A 20,414-nucleotide genomic window follows, 5' to 3' on the forward strand; every position below is an offset into this window, starting at 1 on the left:
CTATTCCTAGTGTACCTATTTGCAAATCATATGTAAGACTTATATCCAGAGTATGTAAAGAACACTCACAATGCAATAATAACAACGCATTTTTAAAACAACTACAAGATCTGAACAACTCAGTAATAAAAAGACAAGTCAGTTAAAAAATGAGACCTTTCAGCTGGAACTATCATCTTCCAGCAATTTGTCAAAAAGACCAATACAAAGGGAAAGAGGTATGGCACTAGCTATACATTCTTTAGGCCTTTTAGAAAACATGGAGTTGTTCCATTAGCCACATACATGTGAATCTACAATTAAGATATTATTAACATTAAGGAAATGGCCACTGTTCAAAAAGGAACATCCCACAAATGTTACCACAGCAAAACTGAGAGTCTATGATGTTACGAATCCCACTCAAATTAAGGGCAAAGATTCACGCCAAGAAAATTAATGTCCATAATGAGTGTCAGGCACTCTAAAAACTGAGATCGTTTTCTAAAATGTGTGAAGGAAAATGATCAGGAAAAGAAGGAAACCAAAAAGAATGGTACTTGGGTTCAGCTGGAGCACCAGTCTGTTCCACCTAGAGAATCACTTCGTGAGTTTCAAATTGAAACTGCTGGAACCCATTTCCTATGAAATCATGGCATAACAGGTAAAAAATAAATGAGTAAAAGACCTCTGAACTCTAAGTTAATTAATTACTTAATTTTAAAGTGGGCAAAAAAATTGAACACATTTCTCCAAAGAAGAGGTACAGATGACAAATAACCACATGAAACAAAGAAGTATCATCAGTCATTAGAGAAACGCAAATTAAAAACAATGAGATGCTACTGCACACTGTCGGAATTGCTAAAATTTTAAAAATAAACATATTACCATACCAAACATTGGTGAGAATGTGGACAAACTAGAATTCTCATGTATTAGTGGCTGGGATATAAGATGGTACAACTGTTTTGAGAAACAGTTCAGCTTTTTCTTTAGAAGTCAAATATACCTACCATATTATCTTACCATTCATGCTTAGGTATCACCCTAGGAAAAAGAAAGCACATATTCACAGAGACTTGCATATAAATGTTCATAGTGGCTTTATTTATAACAGCTAAAATATGGACACAACCAACACATCCATCAACAGATGAATAAATGAACAAATTATGCTGTATTTGTACAACTGAAAAACCTATCAGCAATAAAAAAGTAACTGATATACATAAGAGCATGGACAAATTGCAAAATAATTATGATGAGTGAAATAAACCAGACAAAAATAAAGAGCGCATATTGTATAACTCTGTTTATATAGAATTCTAGAAAATGCAAACTGAGCTGTAGTGACAACGCAGATCAGCAGTACTGTGGGGATAAAGGAGATGCCAGAGAAAGGAGGGATTACCAAGGAATACAAGGAAGCTCTTAGGCATGATAGGTATCTTCATAATCTTGACTGTCATGATGGTTTCATGAGTTTCATGAGACTACTTTTCTAATTATCAAAACATACCAGATCATGTACTTAAAGAATATGCACTTAAAGAATATGCAATTTCCAGTACGTCATTTGTACCTCAATAAAACTGTATGTTATTTTTTAAACAAGAACAAACTAACACATAACAACATGGATCAATCTCAAATGCGGGAAAGAAGGCAGACTCAAAAGAATACCCAACTTTTGTAACAACATGGACGGGACTGGAAGAGATTATCCTGAGTGAAATAAGTTGAGCAGAGAGATTCAATTATCATATGGTTTCACTTATTTGTGGAGCATAACAAATAGCATGGGGAGATAGAGAGGAGAAGGGAGTTGGGGGAAACTGGAAGGGGAGGTGAACCATGAGGGACTATGGACTCTGAAAAACAATCTGAGGGTTTTGAAGGGGCGAGGGATGGGAGGTCGGGGTACCAGGTGCTGGGTATTATAGAGGGCACAGATTGCATGGAGCACTGGGTGTGGTGCAAAAATAATGACTACTGTTATGCTGAAAATAAGTAAAAAATTAATTAAAAATTAATTAATTAATTAATTAATTAATTAATTTAAAAAAGATTACACACTGTATTCCCTTATACAAATTCTGCAATAGACAAAACTACGGCAAAGAAGACAGATCTGTCAGCACCAGGAGCTGGAGGTGGGGTTAGAGGGAATCTGGGGAGCAATGGGATTGTTCTTTATTTTATGATAGTCACGGTATATGTATATATTTGTTAAACTCATAGAATTACACACACTAAAAATATTAATTTTACTATATGTAAATTATAGCTCAGTTTTTAAAAGCCTAATTTGATGAGCACTATTATATGCAACTAATGAATCATTGAACACTGTATCAAAAACTAATGATGTACTATATGTACTAATTGAATTTAAATTTAAGAAAAAATTCTCACTGTAGTGTCAAAAGAAAGAAGAAAAAGAAGTAGCAAGAGGAAAAGGTCACTACCACCATGGAGACCAGAATTGAAAACCCTAAAATAAAGGAACTGCAGAAAGATAAAAGAGGTAGAATGGTAAGTGTAAATCATTGAATAGATAATTGGAATTTTCTAGAGCTAAAGAAAAACTTTATAATTAAAGATTATGCTGAGTTCAGAGCCAGATAAATAAAAATGAACTCATCAGAACAGGTAATAATTTAGTAACAAGACTTTGGATAAAAGAATACTTGGGAAGCTAACTTAAAGAAGAAACATAGTTTAGCATAATTCATAAAAATGAATTAATTAAACTGTCATCATCACCAACAGTAAATGACAGAATTCAATGGCATATCACAAAAAGACTTAGAGACATAATTGTTCACATAAAATGCTATACCCATATAGTGAGAATGAAATAAAGCCCTCCCCAGGCATATTAAGTCAAACAGATTATTACACATGGACTGTCACCGTAGTAACTACTAAGACAGTGCTTCCTAAGAATAAAGTTGAACCCAGAATGAAAAAAGCAGGATTCTAAGATTGGTGATAATTATGGTACCAAAAATCATGTGATTAAATTTCTTAATATTATATACACACATATACTTAAAATTGAGCACGAAAAAAGACTGCATGTAAATGCTGATGAATATGAATAAGGTCTGTAGTTTAATTATTAATATTTTACCAATACCAATTTCCTACCTGTGAAAATGTACTATTTTTTTAAAGGATTTTCTCTTTTTTTTTTTTTTAAGATTTTTATTTATTTATTTGACAGACAGAGATCACAAGTAGGCAGAGAGGCAGGCTGAGAGGTGGGTGGGGAAGCAGGCTCCCTGCTGAGCAGAAAGCCTGCTGTGGGGCCTGATCCCAGGGCTCTGGGATCATGACCTGAGCTGAAGCCAGAGGCTTTTACCCACTGAGCCACCCAGGCATCCCAATGCACTATGTTAATGTAAAATGTTATCACTGGCAAAATCCAAATGAAAGGGATAAGGAAAATCTGTGTTATTTTTGCAATTTTTTATATTTCTTAAACTATTTCAAAACAAAAGTTTAAAACAAAGGAATAGTAAGCAAAGACCTAGGAAATATAATAAGTAATCCTAGAAAGTACTGACTAAATATAACAATAACAAAAGAACACTAACTTATTTGGGGCCAAGTGAAAAGCCAAATTACAAACAAATACCTGAAGAGAGGCCAGTATTGTAAGATCCTGGTATAATTCAGATGACCATATAAAATGATTAAATTTAGACACTGTATAACATTAACCATAAACACTAAAATTTAAAGAAAATCATTTGAAAATAAAAACAACATAAAAATGTGCAAAGTAACAGAAGAAAAAGAAAAGAAAAAAACACAATTAAAAAATGGATTTAGGGTTCCTGAGTGGCTTAGTCATCAGCTCAGGTCATGATCCCAGGAACCTGGGATCAAGCCCCACAACAGGCTCCCTGCTCTGTGGGAGGCCTGCTTCTTCCTCTCCCACTCCCTCTCCCACTTCCTCTGCTTGTATTCCTTCTCTCACTGTCTGTCAAATAAATAATCCTTAAAAAAAAAGAAAGAAAGAAAATGGATTTGAGGAAAAGGGAAAAAAAATGTTAAAAAAAAAGATGGCAAATAAGAAAAAATAAAATGGCAATTTTCAGTCTAAATATATGCCATTATATACTAAACATATATGCATAACAAACTCCACTATTGTATTCCATATAAGGCTGTTTATATAAAAATAACTAAAAACAAAGAAAGATTGAGAATAAAGGATGAAAAAAGATATACTAGGTAAGTCTAAATTTCAAAGAGCAAGTTGATATAGGAATTTAAAACAGTGTGAATAAAATTTAAGATAAAATTAATGATAAAAAGATAACATGTCAAGAAAGCGTAACTAAATTGAGCATTAATGAATTGTCATTGCCTCAGAATAATAAAGCTGAAGTTTCAAAAATCAAAGGGGAAAGCCATGAAATTGAAATACTGAAAAACTTTAGTTTGCTTCTCACAGAAAATAAATTAATGAGCAGATGGGGATGAAATCCCAATACATATAAAATGATTTGAAACTATGTAATTAAAAAGTTTGTTTTGAAACATCTTAGAACACTGAAACAAAAAAATAAACATGTTGCAATAATTAAAGTATACCCACAAGAATACATTTTTACAAAAATTGACTTTCCTTCTGGTTCCAACATTTAAGAATAAATCGTAGAAACAGGTCTCTCCCAATAAGGTGATAAAATTAGAAAATAATTTTTTCAACAACAAAAATTGTTGGAAACTAAATTGGAAACTAAAGACTATAATTTACTCATAATTCAAATAAGAAATCATACTAGAAGTTTCTAATTTTTTAAACTGTCAACTATATATTAAAAACTGAAGAGTATACATGAAATGATATATATATTTATATATGATATATAAAAGGGAAAGTTTTAGCTTTAGTCTTTAGAAAGACTGAAAATTAATTTTAGAAAGAGCTTTAGACTCAAGAAAGCTAGAATTAAAACAGAGCAAAAGTAAAGAGAGAAGAAAGGAGGAAAAGAGCAAAATTTAACATCCTTAAATAAATAAACACTAAGGAAATATAAAGATATCAACAAACCCCAAAGTTATATTTTTCAAATTACCAATAAAACCTCTGAGAAGACTGCTCATGAAAAAGGGAAAAAAGAAAACACACAAACAAAATTAGAAGAGGAAATGTATCTATAAAGAATGTGTAAATATTTAAAATTATATACAATTCCAAAATAAAATAAATAAATAAACTTTAATTCCGAGATATGGCACTCTGATACAGCCATATGTGGCAAAAATATGTAATACATACTAACTTTCAGTGTAGAAGTTTTTCTCTGCAGAGAGGGAGATAATAACAGAAAGATACTACACCTGTAAATGCAATGGTTTATTTCATAAAAGAAACAAGAAAAATATTAACATTTGTTTATTTCTACTGGTGGGCAAATGAATATTCATCACTTTGTTCTCTTTGTGTTTAAACTATTTTTTTAAAAAATTAAAATATGCTCAGGGTGCCTGGGCATCTCAGTCAATTAAGCATCGGACTCTCCGTTTGGCTCAGGTTGTGACCACAGGGTCATAACCTCAAGCCTCCATCAGGCTCCATGCTCAGTATAGAACCCACTTCAGACTCTCTCCCTCTGCCCCTCACCGCTGCACATTCCTCTTTCTCAAAACAAATAAAACTTAAAAAAAAAAAAATTCTCTCTCTCCCTCTCCCTCTGCCCCTTTCCCCTACTTGTGCACACTCTGAAAAAAACAAAAACATGTTAAATTCTAAAGTATAAGTTTGCCTTCTGAACACTTTACCCAGAGAATACTCTTATAGTCATTTCTTACATAAGGCCACAAAGAAAACTGAAATATTTTCATCTGTGATAAGGTATAGAAATCTAGATTTTTTAAAGATTTTATTCATTTATTTGACACAGGGGAAGAGAGATCACAAGCAGGCAGAGAGGCAGGCAGAGAGAGAGGGGGAAGCAGGCTCCCCGCTGAGCAGAAAGCCCCGATGTGAGGCTTAATCCCAGGGCCCTGAGATCATGACCTGAGCTGAAGGCAGAGGCTTAACCCACTAAGAAGCCCAGGCACCCCAAAATCTGCATTTCTAATAAATATTTCTAGTGGTTCTCCTGCAAGTAACACAGATCACAATTTGAGAACCACTAATGTATTAGAAAGCAATAGATAGGACACATTTAAATTCTTTCTCTCTCAATTTCTAAGGCAATAACTTGAGCAAATTATTTAGATTATACTCCCAAATTTTGTATCTTTAAAATGGGGATATTCAAAACTACCTCACAAAATTAAATGAGATATTTATATAGTACTCAAATGTAAAATGTATGGTTGCTGTTCATGATACTGCCCTATGTATGACTAGAGTCAAACGGTACTAAAGTTTTGGAACACAAATTCAATTTACTCGCTACTTAGGGACTCCTCTTCTTTGGCAAACCATTTTTTTGAACTATTCCATGAAACAGCTATTATGGTTGCTATGATAACAGGTAAAGCAATGCAGAAACCTAGAAGCCACCGGTTCTTTTCAGCCTTTCTAAGAGCTCTTCCCATGGTTAAACCTAAAAATAGAAATATATTAAAAATCAGAATAAAAAACTGAAGCCATCTACTTTACTTTCAAGTTGCAGCAAACCAATTACAATGTTCTTAATTTTTGTTGTTATTCAAAGAACATAGAAAAATAATAATAGAATCATAATACTTAAAACCATCTCTACAACCTCTCTCTCTCTAAAAGATTAGAAAAAAGTTCCAGAAAGTTCCAACATACTCTACATTATACTATAGCTATAGCAAAATCTCACTATAGCACCATTAAATTGGACCCCAAAACGTCAATAATATATAATATGGAATCATGTAAACCAACAAATTTACAGGACAACCTAATGGAGAAAGTCAATGATATCAGTAAATAAAAATTTAAAAGATACTCTCAGTTTCAATAACGATATTGAGAGTTAATATTAGAAGAGTAAGATTAAGAAGACGTACTTGGTTTTCATGTCTTGAAAAGAAGACGGTTTACCTTTTAATTGTAAATATTGCCTTCTAGGCATCAAAAATTTACCTTTGTTTTTATGAAGATAAACAATTTGAGAATTTATTAACTGAATATGTAAAGATATTAGATACTTGCCCTCCTGCTTCCCAGACAAACTAGAAAGGTCTCTGCCACGCCTTTCACAAAATGGAGGCCGGTAGCCCTCAAAGCAATGGCACGTTTCATTGGAATTGCATACCTAGGATCATTTTTAAAAACTTAAATGATCATTTAAAACTATTTTCTCATAAAAAGTAAAATTACCAGATGGATCATAAAGCTTACTTTTGTATTTTCATTTAGTGTAATTTTACTTATTTACAGAGATAATCCTACAAATCAAATGTTTGGTTTCTAATGCACACACCAAAAACATACACACAGTTTTTAAAAAATCTATAGAGGCTCATAGAATTTACATCAAGAAAATTTAACTTTCAAATATTCACCTGAAAACTTAGTTTGCAATTTCAGAAACATATCCTTAAATTCTAATGAGAATGAGACCCATCCAGTGGTACCCTGGAGCCAGCTAGGACCACCACCTCCAGAACTGGTTGTGCACATCTCTTCCTATCTCCAAGTTCAGTGACATTATGTGCTAGCTTGAAATATTTGTACCTACAATCCCACTGTCCTTCACCAGGATTGGGTTGTGGGTTTTTTATTTTGTTTTATTTTTTTAAAGATTTTATTTATTTGAGAGAGAGAAAGAGCAGGGGGAGGGGAATGGGGAGAAGGAAAAGCAGACTCCCTGTTGAGACCTGGGATCATGACATGAGCTGAAGTCAGATGCTTAAAAAACTGAGCCATCCTTGGGACGCCTGGGTGGCTCAGCTGGTTAGGCAGCTGCCTTCGGCTCAGGTCATGATCACAGGGTCCTGGGATTGAGTCCCACATTGGGCTCCTTGCTCGGCGGGGAGCCTGCTTCTCCCTCTGCCTCTGCCTGCCTCTTTGTCTGCCTTTGCTCGCTCGCTTTCTCTCCCTCTGTCTCTGACAAATAGATAAATAAAATCTTTAAAAAAAAAAAAAACTGAGCCATCCAGGTGATCCTGTTTGCTCGTTTTTTAATCCAAGGGTTTTTGCATTCCAAGAGGCCATCAGATACTTAGATTAGGAACTGATGGTTTCTGTAATTAATATATAAATAAATGAAATAGTAATAGCAAACACCTTTATGGTACTTACTATGCGTTAGTCTCTATTCTGAATACTACTTAGATTTACTCATTAAGTCCTCACAACAGCCCTGTGAGGTTTGAGACTATTACTATTCCCACTATATAGAAGAAGAAACTGAGGCATAGATATTTAACTTGTCAAAAGTCAAATGGCTAGTAAGTGATGGAAAAAGTATTTAAACCTAAGTAATCTGGTTTCAGGGGCCCTGCCCTTGACCTCTTGCTATTCTTCCTCTCAAAATAATATAAAATATCTCTCAGTTTCTAAGATCTCTATTCAACAACTTGGATCTAATTCCATGCCTTAAATGTACAGAGGGGAAAAAAGTGTTCTATTCAGGATATCCATTGTCCCAGCTTTTGTCACACCACCTTTATGCTGTGCTGTGTGTGTGTGTGTGTGTGTGTGTGTGTGTGCGCGCGCGCGAAGTATTTTACTCTGAAATACTTCACAGAGGTGATGTTGTCCTTCTCAGGAGATACATGTTGTCAGTTTGTCCTAATATTCTATGGTTACTTTTGGATCACTTGATTAATTGCTGTCTTCCAGGTTTTTCCACTGTAAGTTTCTATGCTTCCATTTGCAATTAATAAGTCATCTATGAGGAAACAGTTGTGAGATTCTGTAAGCATCTGGATCCTCATAATAATTTCAATGATTAGTCTGAATATCCATTCATAATTATTTAATTTCATCATTCCTTCTATACTGATAACACTATATCTTCTGCCCATTTTTTGATGTGTTTGTCTGTTTCGTGTGGGTTGAGTTTGAGGAGTTCATTATAGATCCTGGATATCAACCTTTTATCTGTACTGTCATTTGCAAATATCTTCTCCCATTCCGTGGGTTGCCTCTTTGTTTTTCTGACTGTTTCCTTTGCTGTGCAGAAGCTTTTGATTTTGATGAAGTCCCAGAAGTTTATTTTCGCTTTTGTTTACTTTGCCTTTGGAGACGTATCTTGAAAGAAGTTGCTGTGGCTGATATCAAAGAGATTACTGCCTATGTTCTCCTCTAAGATTCTGATGGATTCCTGTCTCACGTTGAGGTCTTTTATCCATTTTGAGTTGATCTTTGTGTATGGTGTAAGAGAATGGTCGAGTTTCATTCTTCTACATATAGCTGTCCAGTTTTCCCAGCACCATTTATTGAAAAGACTGTCTTTTTTCCACTGTATATTTTTTCCTGTTTTGTCAAAGATTAATTGACCATAGAGTTGAGGGTCCATATCTGGGCTCTCTACTCTGTTCCACTGGTCTATGTGTCTGTTTTTATGCCAGTACCATGCTGTCTTGGTGATCACAGCTTTGTAATAAAGCTTGAAATCAGGTAACGTGATGCCGCCAGCTTTATTTTTGTTTTTCAACATTTCCTTAGCGATTCGGGGCCTCTTCTGATTCCATACAAATTTTAGGATTATTTGCTCTAGCTCTTTGAAGAATGTCGGTGGAATTTTGATCGGAATGGCATTAAAAGTATAGATTGCTCTAGGCAGAATAGACATTTTAACAATGTTTATTCTTCCGATCCAAGAGCATGGAATGGTCTTCCATCTATTTGTGTCTTCTTCAATTTCTTTCATGAGTGTTCTGTAGTTCCTCAAGTACAGATCCTTTACCTCTTTAGTTAGGTTTATTCCCAGGTCAAGACATATAAATGGCTATCAGACACATGAAAAAATGCTCATCATCATTAGCCCTCAGGGAGATTCAAATTAAAACCACATTGAGATATCACCTTACACCAGTTAGAATGGCCAAAATTAACAAAACAGGAAACAACATGTGTTGGAGAGGATGTGGAGAAAGGGGAACCCTCTTACACTGTTGGTGGGAATGCAAGTTGGTGCAGCCTCTTTGGAGAACAGTGTGGAGATTCCTCAAGAAATTAAAAATAGAGCTTCCCTATGACCCTGCAATTGCACTCCTGGGTATTTACCCCAAAGACACAGATGTCGTGAAAAGAAGGGCCATCTGTACCCCAATGTTTATAGCAGCAATGGCCACAGTCGCCAAACTATGGAAAGAACCAAGATGCCCTTCAACGGATGAATGGATAAGAAAGATGTGGTCCATATACACTATGGAGTATTATGCCTCCATCAGAAAGGATGAATACCCAACTTTTGTAGCAACATGGACGGGACTGGAAGAGATTATGCTGAGTGAAATAAGTCAAGCAGAGAGAGTCAATTATCATATGGTTTCACTTATTTGTGGAGCATAACCAATAGCATGGAGGACAAGGGGCGTTAGAGAGGAGTAGGGAATTTGGGTAAATTGGAAGGGGAGGTGAACCATGAGAGACTATGGACTCTGAAAAACAGTCTGAGGGGTTTGAAGTGGCGGGGGGGTGGGAGGTTGGGGTACCAGGTGGTGGGTATTATAGAGGGCACAGCTTGCATTCACCACACACTGGGTGTGGTGAAAAAATAATGAATAATGTTTTTCTGAAAATAAATAAATTGGAAAAAAATTAAAAAATAAAATAAAATCCTAAAAAAAAAAAAATTGTCAATGGCCAATGACTCAATCAGTTGTACCTATGCAATGAAGCTTCCATAAAACACAAAAGGACAGGATTCAGAGAGCTTCTGGGTTGATGAACATGTAAAGATTTGAGGACAGTGAGCATACAGAGGGGGCATGATATTTTGGCACCCTTTCCCTATACATCTCTCTTCTACTTGGCTGTACCCAAATTTTATCTTTTTATAATAACAGAGTAATCTAGTAAGCAAAATGTTTCTCTAAGTACCGTGGGCCACTCTAGCAAATTAATTGAATCCAAGGAGGGAATCTTGGGAACCTTTGATTTATAGCCAGTTAGAAGTACAGGTAACAACCTGGGCTTGCAATTGATATTTTGAACTGAGTTGCCAAGGAAGAAGTCATTGGAACTTCCAATCTATAGCCAATTGGTCTGAAGCACAGGTGATAGCCTAAGATATCACTAGGATAGAAACTGGCATATGTACAGGGAGGGGATTGTGCATGCAGTCTTGTAGGACAGGACCCTTAACCTATGGAACCTGATGTCATCTTTGAGTAGATAGAATTGAACTGAATTCTGCTGGTGTCCAAGAACTGCTTTTTGGTATAGGAGGTATCCGATCACCAACACTGGAAACTGGGTCCTCAGAATACCAAAAAGAATATTAGCATTTCACATTTCCAAGATAAAAAAGTTCTGGAGATCTGTTTCACAACAATGTAAATATATGTAATACTACTGAACTGCACATTTAAAAATGTTAAGAGCAAATTTTGGTTTTTACCACAGTAAAAATCATTCAAAACAGCTTTATTCAACACAGCCAAAACTTGAAACTATCAAATTATCACCAACAGGTAAATGAATAGTTTAATATCCATAAAATGAGATATTAAAAACAACAGAAACTATTTTGTCTAAGTATGTTACAAATGCCATGATACATTATTATTGTTAACTTGAGATAGTCAATTATCTTTTTTTTTTAAGATTTTATTTATTTATTTGACAGAGAGAAATTACAAGTAGACGGAGAGGCAGGCAGAGAGAGAGAGAGGGAAGCAGGCTCCCTGCTGAGCAGAGAGCCCAATACGGGACTCGATCCCAGGACCCTGAGATCATGACCTGAGCCGAAGGCAGTGGCTTAACCCACTGAGCCACCCAGGTACCCCTAGTCAATTATCTTTTAAAAAACATTTAAAAGGGGGCGCCTGGGTGGCTCAGTGGGTTAGGCCTCTGCCTTCGGCTCAGGTCGTGATCCCGGGGTCCTGGGATCGAGCCCCACATGAGGCTCTCTGCTCGGCGGGGTCCTGCTTCCCCCCCTCTCTATCTGTTGCTCTGCCTACTTGTTCTCTCTCTCTCTCTGCCAAATAAATAAATTAAATATTTTTTTAAAAACATTTAAATGGAATACAGTATTTTATCCACATATTTTTCATTCCATCACTCTTCAATGCTTTGTTTAGATCCACATTTCCATCTGACATGATTTTCCTTCTACCTATAGTTTAGTATTTCCTTCCGTGCATATTTTCTACTGGTAAATTCTCTCAGATGTTCATATCAAAAAGAGTCTTTTCTACCCTTAATTTTCAAAATATTTTCATTGGTTAATAGAATGCTTACTTTACAGTTTTTCCCTCACATTTAAATAATGTAATTTAATTGTCAGACTTACATATTTTCTGATAAAAAGTCTGAAGTTATTCTTGCCATTGCGCCTCTGGACCCAATGTGTCTTTCTTCTCTGGCCACATTTAAAATACTATCATTAATGCTGGTTTTCAGTAATTTGATCATAATATGCCTTCACATGTGTATTTCTTTGTGTATTTCTGGCTTAAGATTTATTGAATTTCTCTGAACTTTGAGTTTATGGTTTTCACCAAATTTTGAAAATTGTAAAAAATTTTTCTAGCATCCTCTCTCTCCTTTTCTATAACTCCAATTACAGATATACCAAACCATTTGATATCATCCCAGGAATTACTGGTTCATGTTTTTTTTTCAATCCTTTTAAATCCTTTTCCTTCAGTTCGAATAGTTTCTATTGGCTTATTTTTAAATTCAGTGAAATTATCTTTCATGTCTATTGAGTTGTTAATCCCATCCATGGAATTTTTCATTTTAATTATATTATTTTCCCATTTCTAGAAATCCCATTTGTGTTTTATATCTCTACTTTCTCTCATTATTATGTTAATATTTGTTAAGTCCCTGAGAATAATAATCACTTTAAAAAGTCCCTGTTAGATTCAACATAGTACTAGAAGTCCTAGCCTCAGCAATCAGACAACAAAAGGAAATTAAAGGCATCCAAATCGGCAAAGAAGAAGTCAAATCATCACTCTTCGCAGATGATATGATACTCTATGTGGAAAACCCAAAAGACTCCACTCCAAAACTGCTAGAACTTGTACAGGAATTCAGTAAAGTGTCAGGATATAAGATCAATGCCCAGAAATCAGTTGCATTTCTCTACACCAACAACAAGACAGAAGAAAGAGAAATTAAGGAGTCAATCCCATTTACAATTGCACCCCGAGAAATTAAGGAGTCAATCCCATTTACAATTGCACCCCAAACCATAAGATACCTAGGAATAAACCTAATCAAAGAGGCTAAGAATCTATACTCAGAAAAATTATAAAGTACTCATGAAAGAAATTGAGGAAGACACAAAGAAATGGAAAAATGTTCCATGCTCCTGGATTGGAAGAATAAATATTGTGACAATATCTATGCTACCTAAAGCAATCTACACATTTAATGCAATTCCTATCAAAGTACCATCCATCTTTTTCAAAGAAATGGAACAAATAATTTTAAAATTTATATGGAACCAGAAAAGACCTCGAATAGCCAAAGGGATATTGAAAAAGAAAGCCAAAGTTGGTGGCATCACAATTCCGGATTTCAAGCTCTATTACAAAGCTGTCATCATCAAGACAGCATGGTACTGGCACAAAAACAGACACACAGATCAATGGAACAGAATAGAGAGCAAGCCCAGAAATAGACCCTCAACTCTATGGTCAACTAATCTTTGACAAAGCAGGAAAGAATGTCCAATGGAAAAAAGACAGCCTCTTTAATAAATGGTGTTGGGAAAATTGGACAGCCACGTGCAGAAAAATGAAATTGGACCATTTCCTTACACCACACACAAAAATAGACTCAAAATGGATTAAGGACCTCAATGTGAGAAAGGAATCCATCAAAATCCTTGAGGAGAACACAGGCAGCAACCTCTTTGACCTCAGCCGCAGCAACATCTTCCTAGGAACATCGCCAAAGGCAAGGGAAGCAAAGGCAAAAATGAACTATTGGGATTTCATCAAGATCAAAAGCTTTTGCACAGCAAAGGAAACAGTTAACAAAATCAAAAGACAACTGACAGAATGGGAGAAGATAATTGCAAACGACATATCAGATAAAGGACTAGTGTCCAAAATCTATAAAGAACTTAACAAACTCAACACCCAAAGAACAAATAATCCAATCAAGAAATGGGTAGAGGACATGAACAGACGTTTCTGCAAAGAAGACATCCAGATGGCCAACAGACACATGAAAAAGTGCTCCATATCACTCGGCATCAGGGAAATACAAATCAAAACCACAATGAGATATCACCTCACACCAGTCAGAATGGCTAAAATCAACAAGTCAGGAAATGACAGATGCTGGCGAGGATACGGAGAAAGGGGAACCCTCCTACACTGTTGGTGGGAATGCAAGCTGGTGCAACCACTCTGGAAAACAGCATGGAGGTTCCTCAAAATGTTGAAAATAGAACTGCCCTATGACCCAGCAATTGCACTACTGGGAATTTACCCTAAAGATACAAACGTAGTGATCCAAAGGGGCACGTGCACCTGAATGTTTATAGCAGCAATGTCCACAATAGACAAACTATGGAAAGAACCTAGATGTCCATCAACAGATGAATGGATCAAGAAGATGTGGTATATATACACAATGGAATACTATGCAGCCATCAAAAGAAACGAAATCTTGCCACTTGCGACAACATGGATGGAACTAGAGAGTATCATGCTTAGCGAAATAAGTCAAGCAGAGAAAGACAACTATCATATGATCTCCCTAATATGAGGAAGTGGTGATGCAACATGGGGGCTTAAGTGGGTAGGAGAAGAATCCATGAAACAAGATGGGATAGGGAGGGAGACAAACCATAAGTGACTCTTAATCTCACGAAACAAACTGTGGGTTGCTGGGGGGAGGGGGGTTGGGAGAAGGGGGGGTAGGGTTATGGACATTGGGGAGGGTATGTGCTTTTGGGTAAATTGGAAGGGGAGGTGAACCATGAGAGACTGTGGACTCTGAAAAACAATCTGAGGGGTTTGAAGTGGCGGGGGGGTGGGAGGTTGGGGTACCAGGTGGTGGGTATTATAGAGGGCATGGCTTGCATGGAGCACTGGGTGTGGTGAAAAAATAATGAATACTGTTTTTCTGAAAATAAATAAATTGAGAGAAAAAAAAGTCCCTGTTAGTTAATTATATCATTTTAAACATTCTAGGGTCTATCTTTATTGGCTAATTTTTTTTCTGGTATGGGTCACATAATTCTCCCTCTTTGCATATTACCCTACTTTTAAAAGTTTTACACTAGATATTGTGGATATTATATTGTAGAATGTATAGATTTTGTTGCTTTCCTTTAAAGATTGCTATACTTTGTGCTGGAAGGCAGCTAAGTTACTTGCAAAAGAGATTGATCAAGCCTTTTAAACTTTGATAGGGAAGATTTAGAATATCCTTTTCTCTAGGACGAATTTACTGTTCCTAGTCAAGTAATGGCTTTTCTGGGGTTTCTAGTGATAAGTTTAGTAAGTTACATGAATAGAAATGAATATGCAAACATTATTAACTTTCCTACACTCTAAATGTAATGGGAAAAGATCCCTAAACACACTAAAAAGAAACTATGGAATATAGAGAAATAGTTTTAAAAGGAAATATTCAACATCAAATGAAAAAGACCACCAAACTTTCCTGAAAACAATATCAAAGATTTGAATAAATAACCCAAGAAAGAATAATTAGAAAACTTGACATATATAATATTTAATGGATTTTTACCAACTGCTATAAAATTGTATTATAGTTAGTGAGAATAGTCAGGTCAATAAATAAAACAGCCGTTATACATATCTGACAAATGATAATATACATAGCACCACATCTTAGACACCACGTGGAAATTAGAAGCCCAGTGGCCAAAAGGCAGAAACAACTTTTCCATTAAAATATATCTATCAAGAAGAGGTTTTAGGGCACCTGAGTGGCTGTTGGTTAAGCATCTGCCTTTGGTGCAAGGTCCCGGGATGGAGCACTGCATTGAACTCCCTGCTCAGCAAATAGTCTACTTCTCCCTCTCCCAATGCTGCTCCCCCAGTTTGTTCCTTCTCTCCCTCTCCCTCTCTTCCTCTCTCAAAATGAATAAATAAAATCTTTTTTAAAAATGAGGCTTTAATACTTTTAAATGATTATCATAACATCAAAACAAAATATTTCAACTATAAGAACACAATACACAAAACACATACAACATATTTTAGGTTTATGCTATTAAAGTATGATTTAAACTTTTTTAACTTAAACTGAACTTAGCACTGGATGTATATATTAGATTTGTTAAGATTCATCAGTATGACACATACTGATTTGCTTTTAAGTTTTTATTTAAATTTCAGTTGATTAACATACAGGGTAATAATAATTTCAGATTAAAATATAGTTCAACATACAACATCTGCTGCTCATCACAATCAAAGTGCACTCCTTAATTCTCAACACCAGTTTAACCCAGCCTCCTGCCCACCTCCCCTCTGGTAACCATCAGTTTGTTCTCTAGAGTTGAGAGTCTGTTTTATGGTCTGCCTCTCCCTTTTTTCCACTTTGATCATTTGTTAAAATTCTTAAATTCCACATATTAGTGAAATCATAAGGTATTTGTCTTTCTCTGTCTTTCTTCACTTAGCATTAAGACTCTCTAGCTCCATCCACATCATTGCAAATAGCAAGATTTCATTCTTTTTATGGCTGAATAATATTACAGTGTGTGTGTATGCATATGTGTGTGTATGAGAGAGAGAGAGGGAGAGAGTCAGTGGACACATTTAGCAGTCAGTGGACACTTTGGCAGTTTCCATAATTTGGTTATTATACATAATGCTGCTATAAACATTGGGAGGCATGTATATTTTGAATTAATGTTCTTATATTCGTTGGGTAAATACTTAGCATTCTAATTGCTGAATTCAGTAAAGTCACAGGGTACAAAATCAAAATAAAGAAATCTGTTACCTTTCTATACACTAATAATGTAGCAGCAGAAAGAGAAATCAAGGAATTGATCCCATTTATAATTGCATCAAAACCAATAAAACACATAGGAATAAACCTAAACAAAGAGGTCTTTCAAGGCCTGTACTCTGGAAACTATAAAACACTAATGAAAGAAATTGAAGAAGACACAAAGAAATGAAAAAACAACATTCCATTTGGATCGGAAGAACAAATATTGCTAAAATGTCTGTACTACCCAAAGCAATCTACAGATTTAATGCAATCCCTATCAAAATTCCAACAGCATTTTGGGGTGCCTGGTTGTCAGTTAAATAGCTAACCCTTGATTTTGGCTCAGGTCATGATCTCAGGGTCATGGGATTGAGCCCCACTTTCGCCTCCATGCTTAGCACAAAATCTGCTTGAGATTCTCTCTCCTCCTATTCTTCTGTCCCTCCCACACTCACATTCTCTTTCTCTCTCTCAAATAAATAAATAAATCATATATTAAAAAAAAAAAAAAACCAACAGCATTTTTCACAGAACTAGAACAAATAATCCTAAACTTTGTATGGAACCTTAGAAAACCTCAAATAGCCAAAGCAACCTTGAAAATGAAAGGCAAAGCTGGTCACATCACAATTCTGGACTTCAAGTTATATTACAAAGCTGTAGTGATCAACACAATATGGTTCTGGAAGGAAAACAGACACATAGATCAATGGGACAGAATAGAAAATTCAGAAGTCAAACCATAACTATATGGTCAATTAATCTTTGACAAAGCATAAAATAATATCCAATGGTAAAAAGACAGTCTCTTCAGCAAATGGTTTTGGAAAAATTGGACAGCCACGTATAAAAAAATGAAATAGGACCACTTTCTTACACCATATCCAAAAATAAATTCAAAATGGATTAAAGACCTAAATGTGAAACAGTAAAGCATCAAAATCCTAGAGAAGAATGCCTCTTTGACCTCAGATGTAGTAACTTCTTTCTCGGTTAATATCTCCTGAAGCTGGGGAAACAAAAACAAAAATAAACTTTTGTGACTTTATCAAAATAAAAAGCCTCTGCACAGTATAGAAAATAATAATAAAAAAAAACTAGAAGTTAGCCTATGGAATAGGTAGAGATATTTGCAAATGACATATCTGGAAAAGGGAACTTGTCCAAAATATATGAAGAGCTTACAAACTCAACACCCAAAACAAATAATCCAATTTAAAAATTGGCAGAATACCTAAATAGACATTTTTCCAAAGACATCCAGATGGCCAACATACATATGAAAATACGCTAAACATTACTCATTATTAGGAAAATACAAATCAAAACTACAATGGGATATCACCTCACACCTATCAGAATGGCAAAAATCAACAGCACAAGAAATAACAGGTGTTGACAAGGATGTGGAGAAAAAGGATCCCTCCTGCACTGTTGGTGGGAATGCAAAATGGTGCAGCCATTGTGTGAAAACAGTATGGAGTTTCCTCAAAAAGTTGAAAGTAGAACTACCATACAAAATAGCAATTGTACTCTAAGAAATGGTTTTCAGATCAACACATGGTTATTAAACATTTGAAGATATGTTCAATCTCACTATATGTTCAATAGTCAAAGTATATTAAATAAAACCATAGTAGAGAACTTTTTTTCATGTATCAAACTGACAAATATTAAAAATAAAATAGGGGGAGGAGTCAAGATGGCAGAGAAGTAGCAGGCTGAAACTACATCAGGTAGCAGGAGATCAGCTAGATAGCTTATCAAACCATTGCAAACACCTACAAATCCAACAGGAGATCGAAGAGAAGAAGAACAGCCATTCTTGAAACAGAAAATCGACCACTTTCTGAAAAGTAGGACCTGCGGAGAAGTGAATCCAAATCAACGGGAAGACAGACCACAGAAGGAGGGTCCAACTCCCAGCAAGCGACAGAACAATGGAGCACAAAATCAGAACTTTAAAAGTCTGCTGCCCTGAGGGACAATGCTCCAGATGCTAAGCCGGGGTTAAGCCCATGTGGGGACAGTGTGGTCGCAAGTCCCGTGGGGTCACAGAAGGATGGGGGGAGTCTGAGGGTCGCAGAGCTCGCAGGTACTAAAGTGGGGAAGCTGGCTACAGAGACAGAGTGAGCTCTCAACTTGGGGTTACCTTAGACTGTGATCCGTTGCACAGTTAGGACACTGCTCTGTGAGCAGAGACCCCACAAGAACAAACAAACCACTCTGGAAGAGTGCAGGAATCTCCTGAGTGTGGAGACTCCAGACAGGGCTGTGTGCCAGAGCCAGAGACACTTGGTCACAGGCTGGGTAAGCTCGAGCATGGCTGGAGGCCAGGGAGATGGGAGTGATTGAGTACTTTTCTCCTAGGGCACACTGACGCGTGGGGCCCTGAGCTCTCCAGTACTCCAGGCCAGAGATTGGGTAGGTGCCATTTTCATTCCCATCCTCCAGAGTTCTACAGAAAGCGGGGAAATGTTCAGGGAACAAAAGCTCCCGAAAGTGAACCCGGCAGATTAACTTAGCTCGGTGCATTCCGCCTCAGGCAGACACTTGAGAATCACTACAACAGGCCCTTCCCCAGGATATCAGCAAGAAATCCAACCAAGACCAAGTTGACTTACCAAGGAGAACAGCAGAATTCCAGAAGAGGAGAAAGCATAGCATGGAATTCATGGCTTTCTCCCCGGGATTCTTTAGTCTTGCAAAGTTAATTAATTTTCTTGAATTTTATTTTTTTCTCATGCTAAATTTTTTTTTAACTTTTACTCATTCCTCTTTTATGTTTTTTAACGAGTTTATCTTAATAATACCTTTCATTTAAAAAAATTTTTTTAACCTTCTTTTTATAGTCATATCTTATCCTTCATTGTATCTGACTTTATTTTTTGTATACACATAGAGTTTTTTCTTCTAAAAAAAATTGGGATACAACTTCTTCTAATAGATCAAAACATACCCTAAAGGGTGCCTGGATGGCTCAGTGGGTTAAAGCCTCTGCCTTCGGCTCAGGTCATGATCTCAGGGTTCTGGGATCGAGCCCCATATCAGGCTCTCTGCTCAGTGGGGAGTCTGCTTCCTGCTCTCTCTGTGCCTGCCTCTCTGCCTACTTGTGATCTCTGTCTGTCAAATAAATAAATAAAATCTTTAAAAAAAAACAAAACCAAACCAAAAAAAAAACCATACACTAAATTTAACACAGGGCTTTGTTATAGTCTCCAGCGTGAGCAAATTCTCTCCACTTTCTTTTTCTTTATTCTCCCAACCAACTTACCTTATCAACTTCTTCTTTAGAAAAAAATTTTCATCTTTATAACCATATTCCATCCCTTCATTGTGTTTACCCTTATTGTGTGTGTGTGTGTGT

At 36.0% G+C, this 20,414-nt stretch overlaps 1 protein-coding gene across 1 annotated transcript in view; it reads right to left on the minus strand.

Moving 5' to 3' along the window:
* Positions 1 to 6,399: 6,399 nt before the first annotated feature.
* Positions 6,400 to 20,414, minus strand: part of ADAM32 (ADAM metallopeptidase domain 32) — a 173,610-nt gene continuing 159,595 nt past the window's right edge. The window contains exons 18-19 of the mRNA XM_044226004.1: positions 7,142 to 7,244; positions 6,400 to 6,560 (exon numbers count right to left, since the gene is read on the minus strand). Coding sequence (XP_044081939.1) covers positions 6,400 to 6,560; positions 7,142 to 7,244 — 264 coding nt within the window. The remainder of the gene's footprint in view (positions 6,561 to 7,141; positions 7,245 to 20,414) is intronic.

This window comes from Neovison vison, chromosome 11 (genome assembly GCF_020171115.1).
Source record: "Neovison vison isolate M4711 chromosome 11, ASM_NN_V1, whole genome shotgun sequence".
In the NCBI taxonomy this organism is placed as follows: Eukaryota; Metazoa; Chordata; class Mammalia; order Carnivora; family Mustelidae; genus Neogale; species Neogale vison.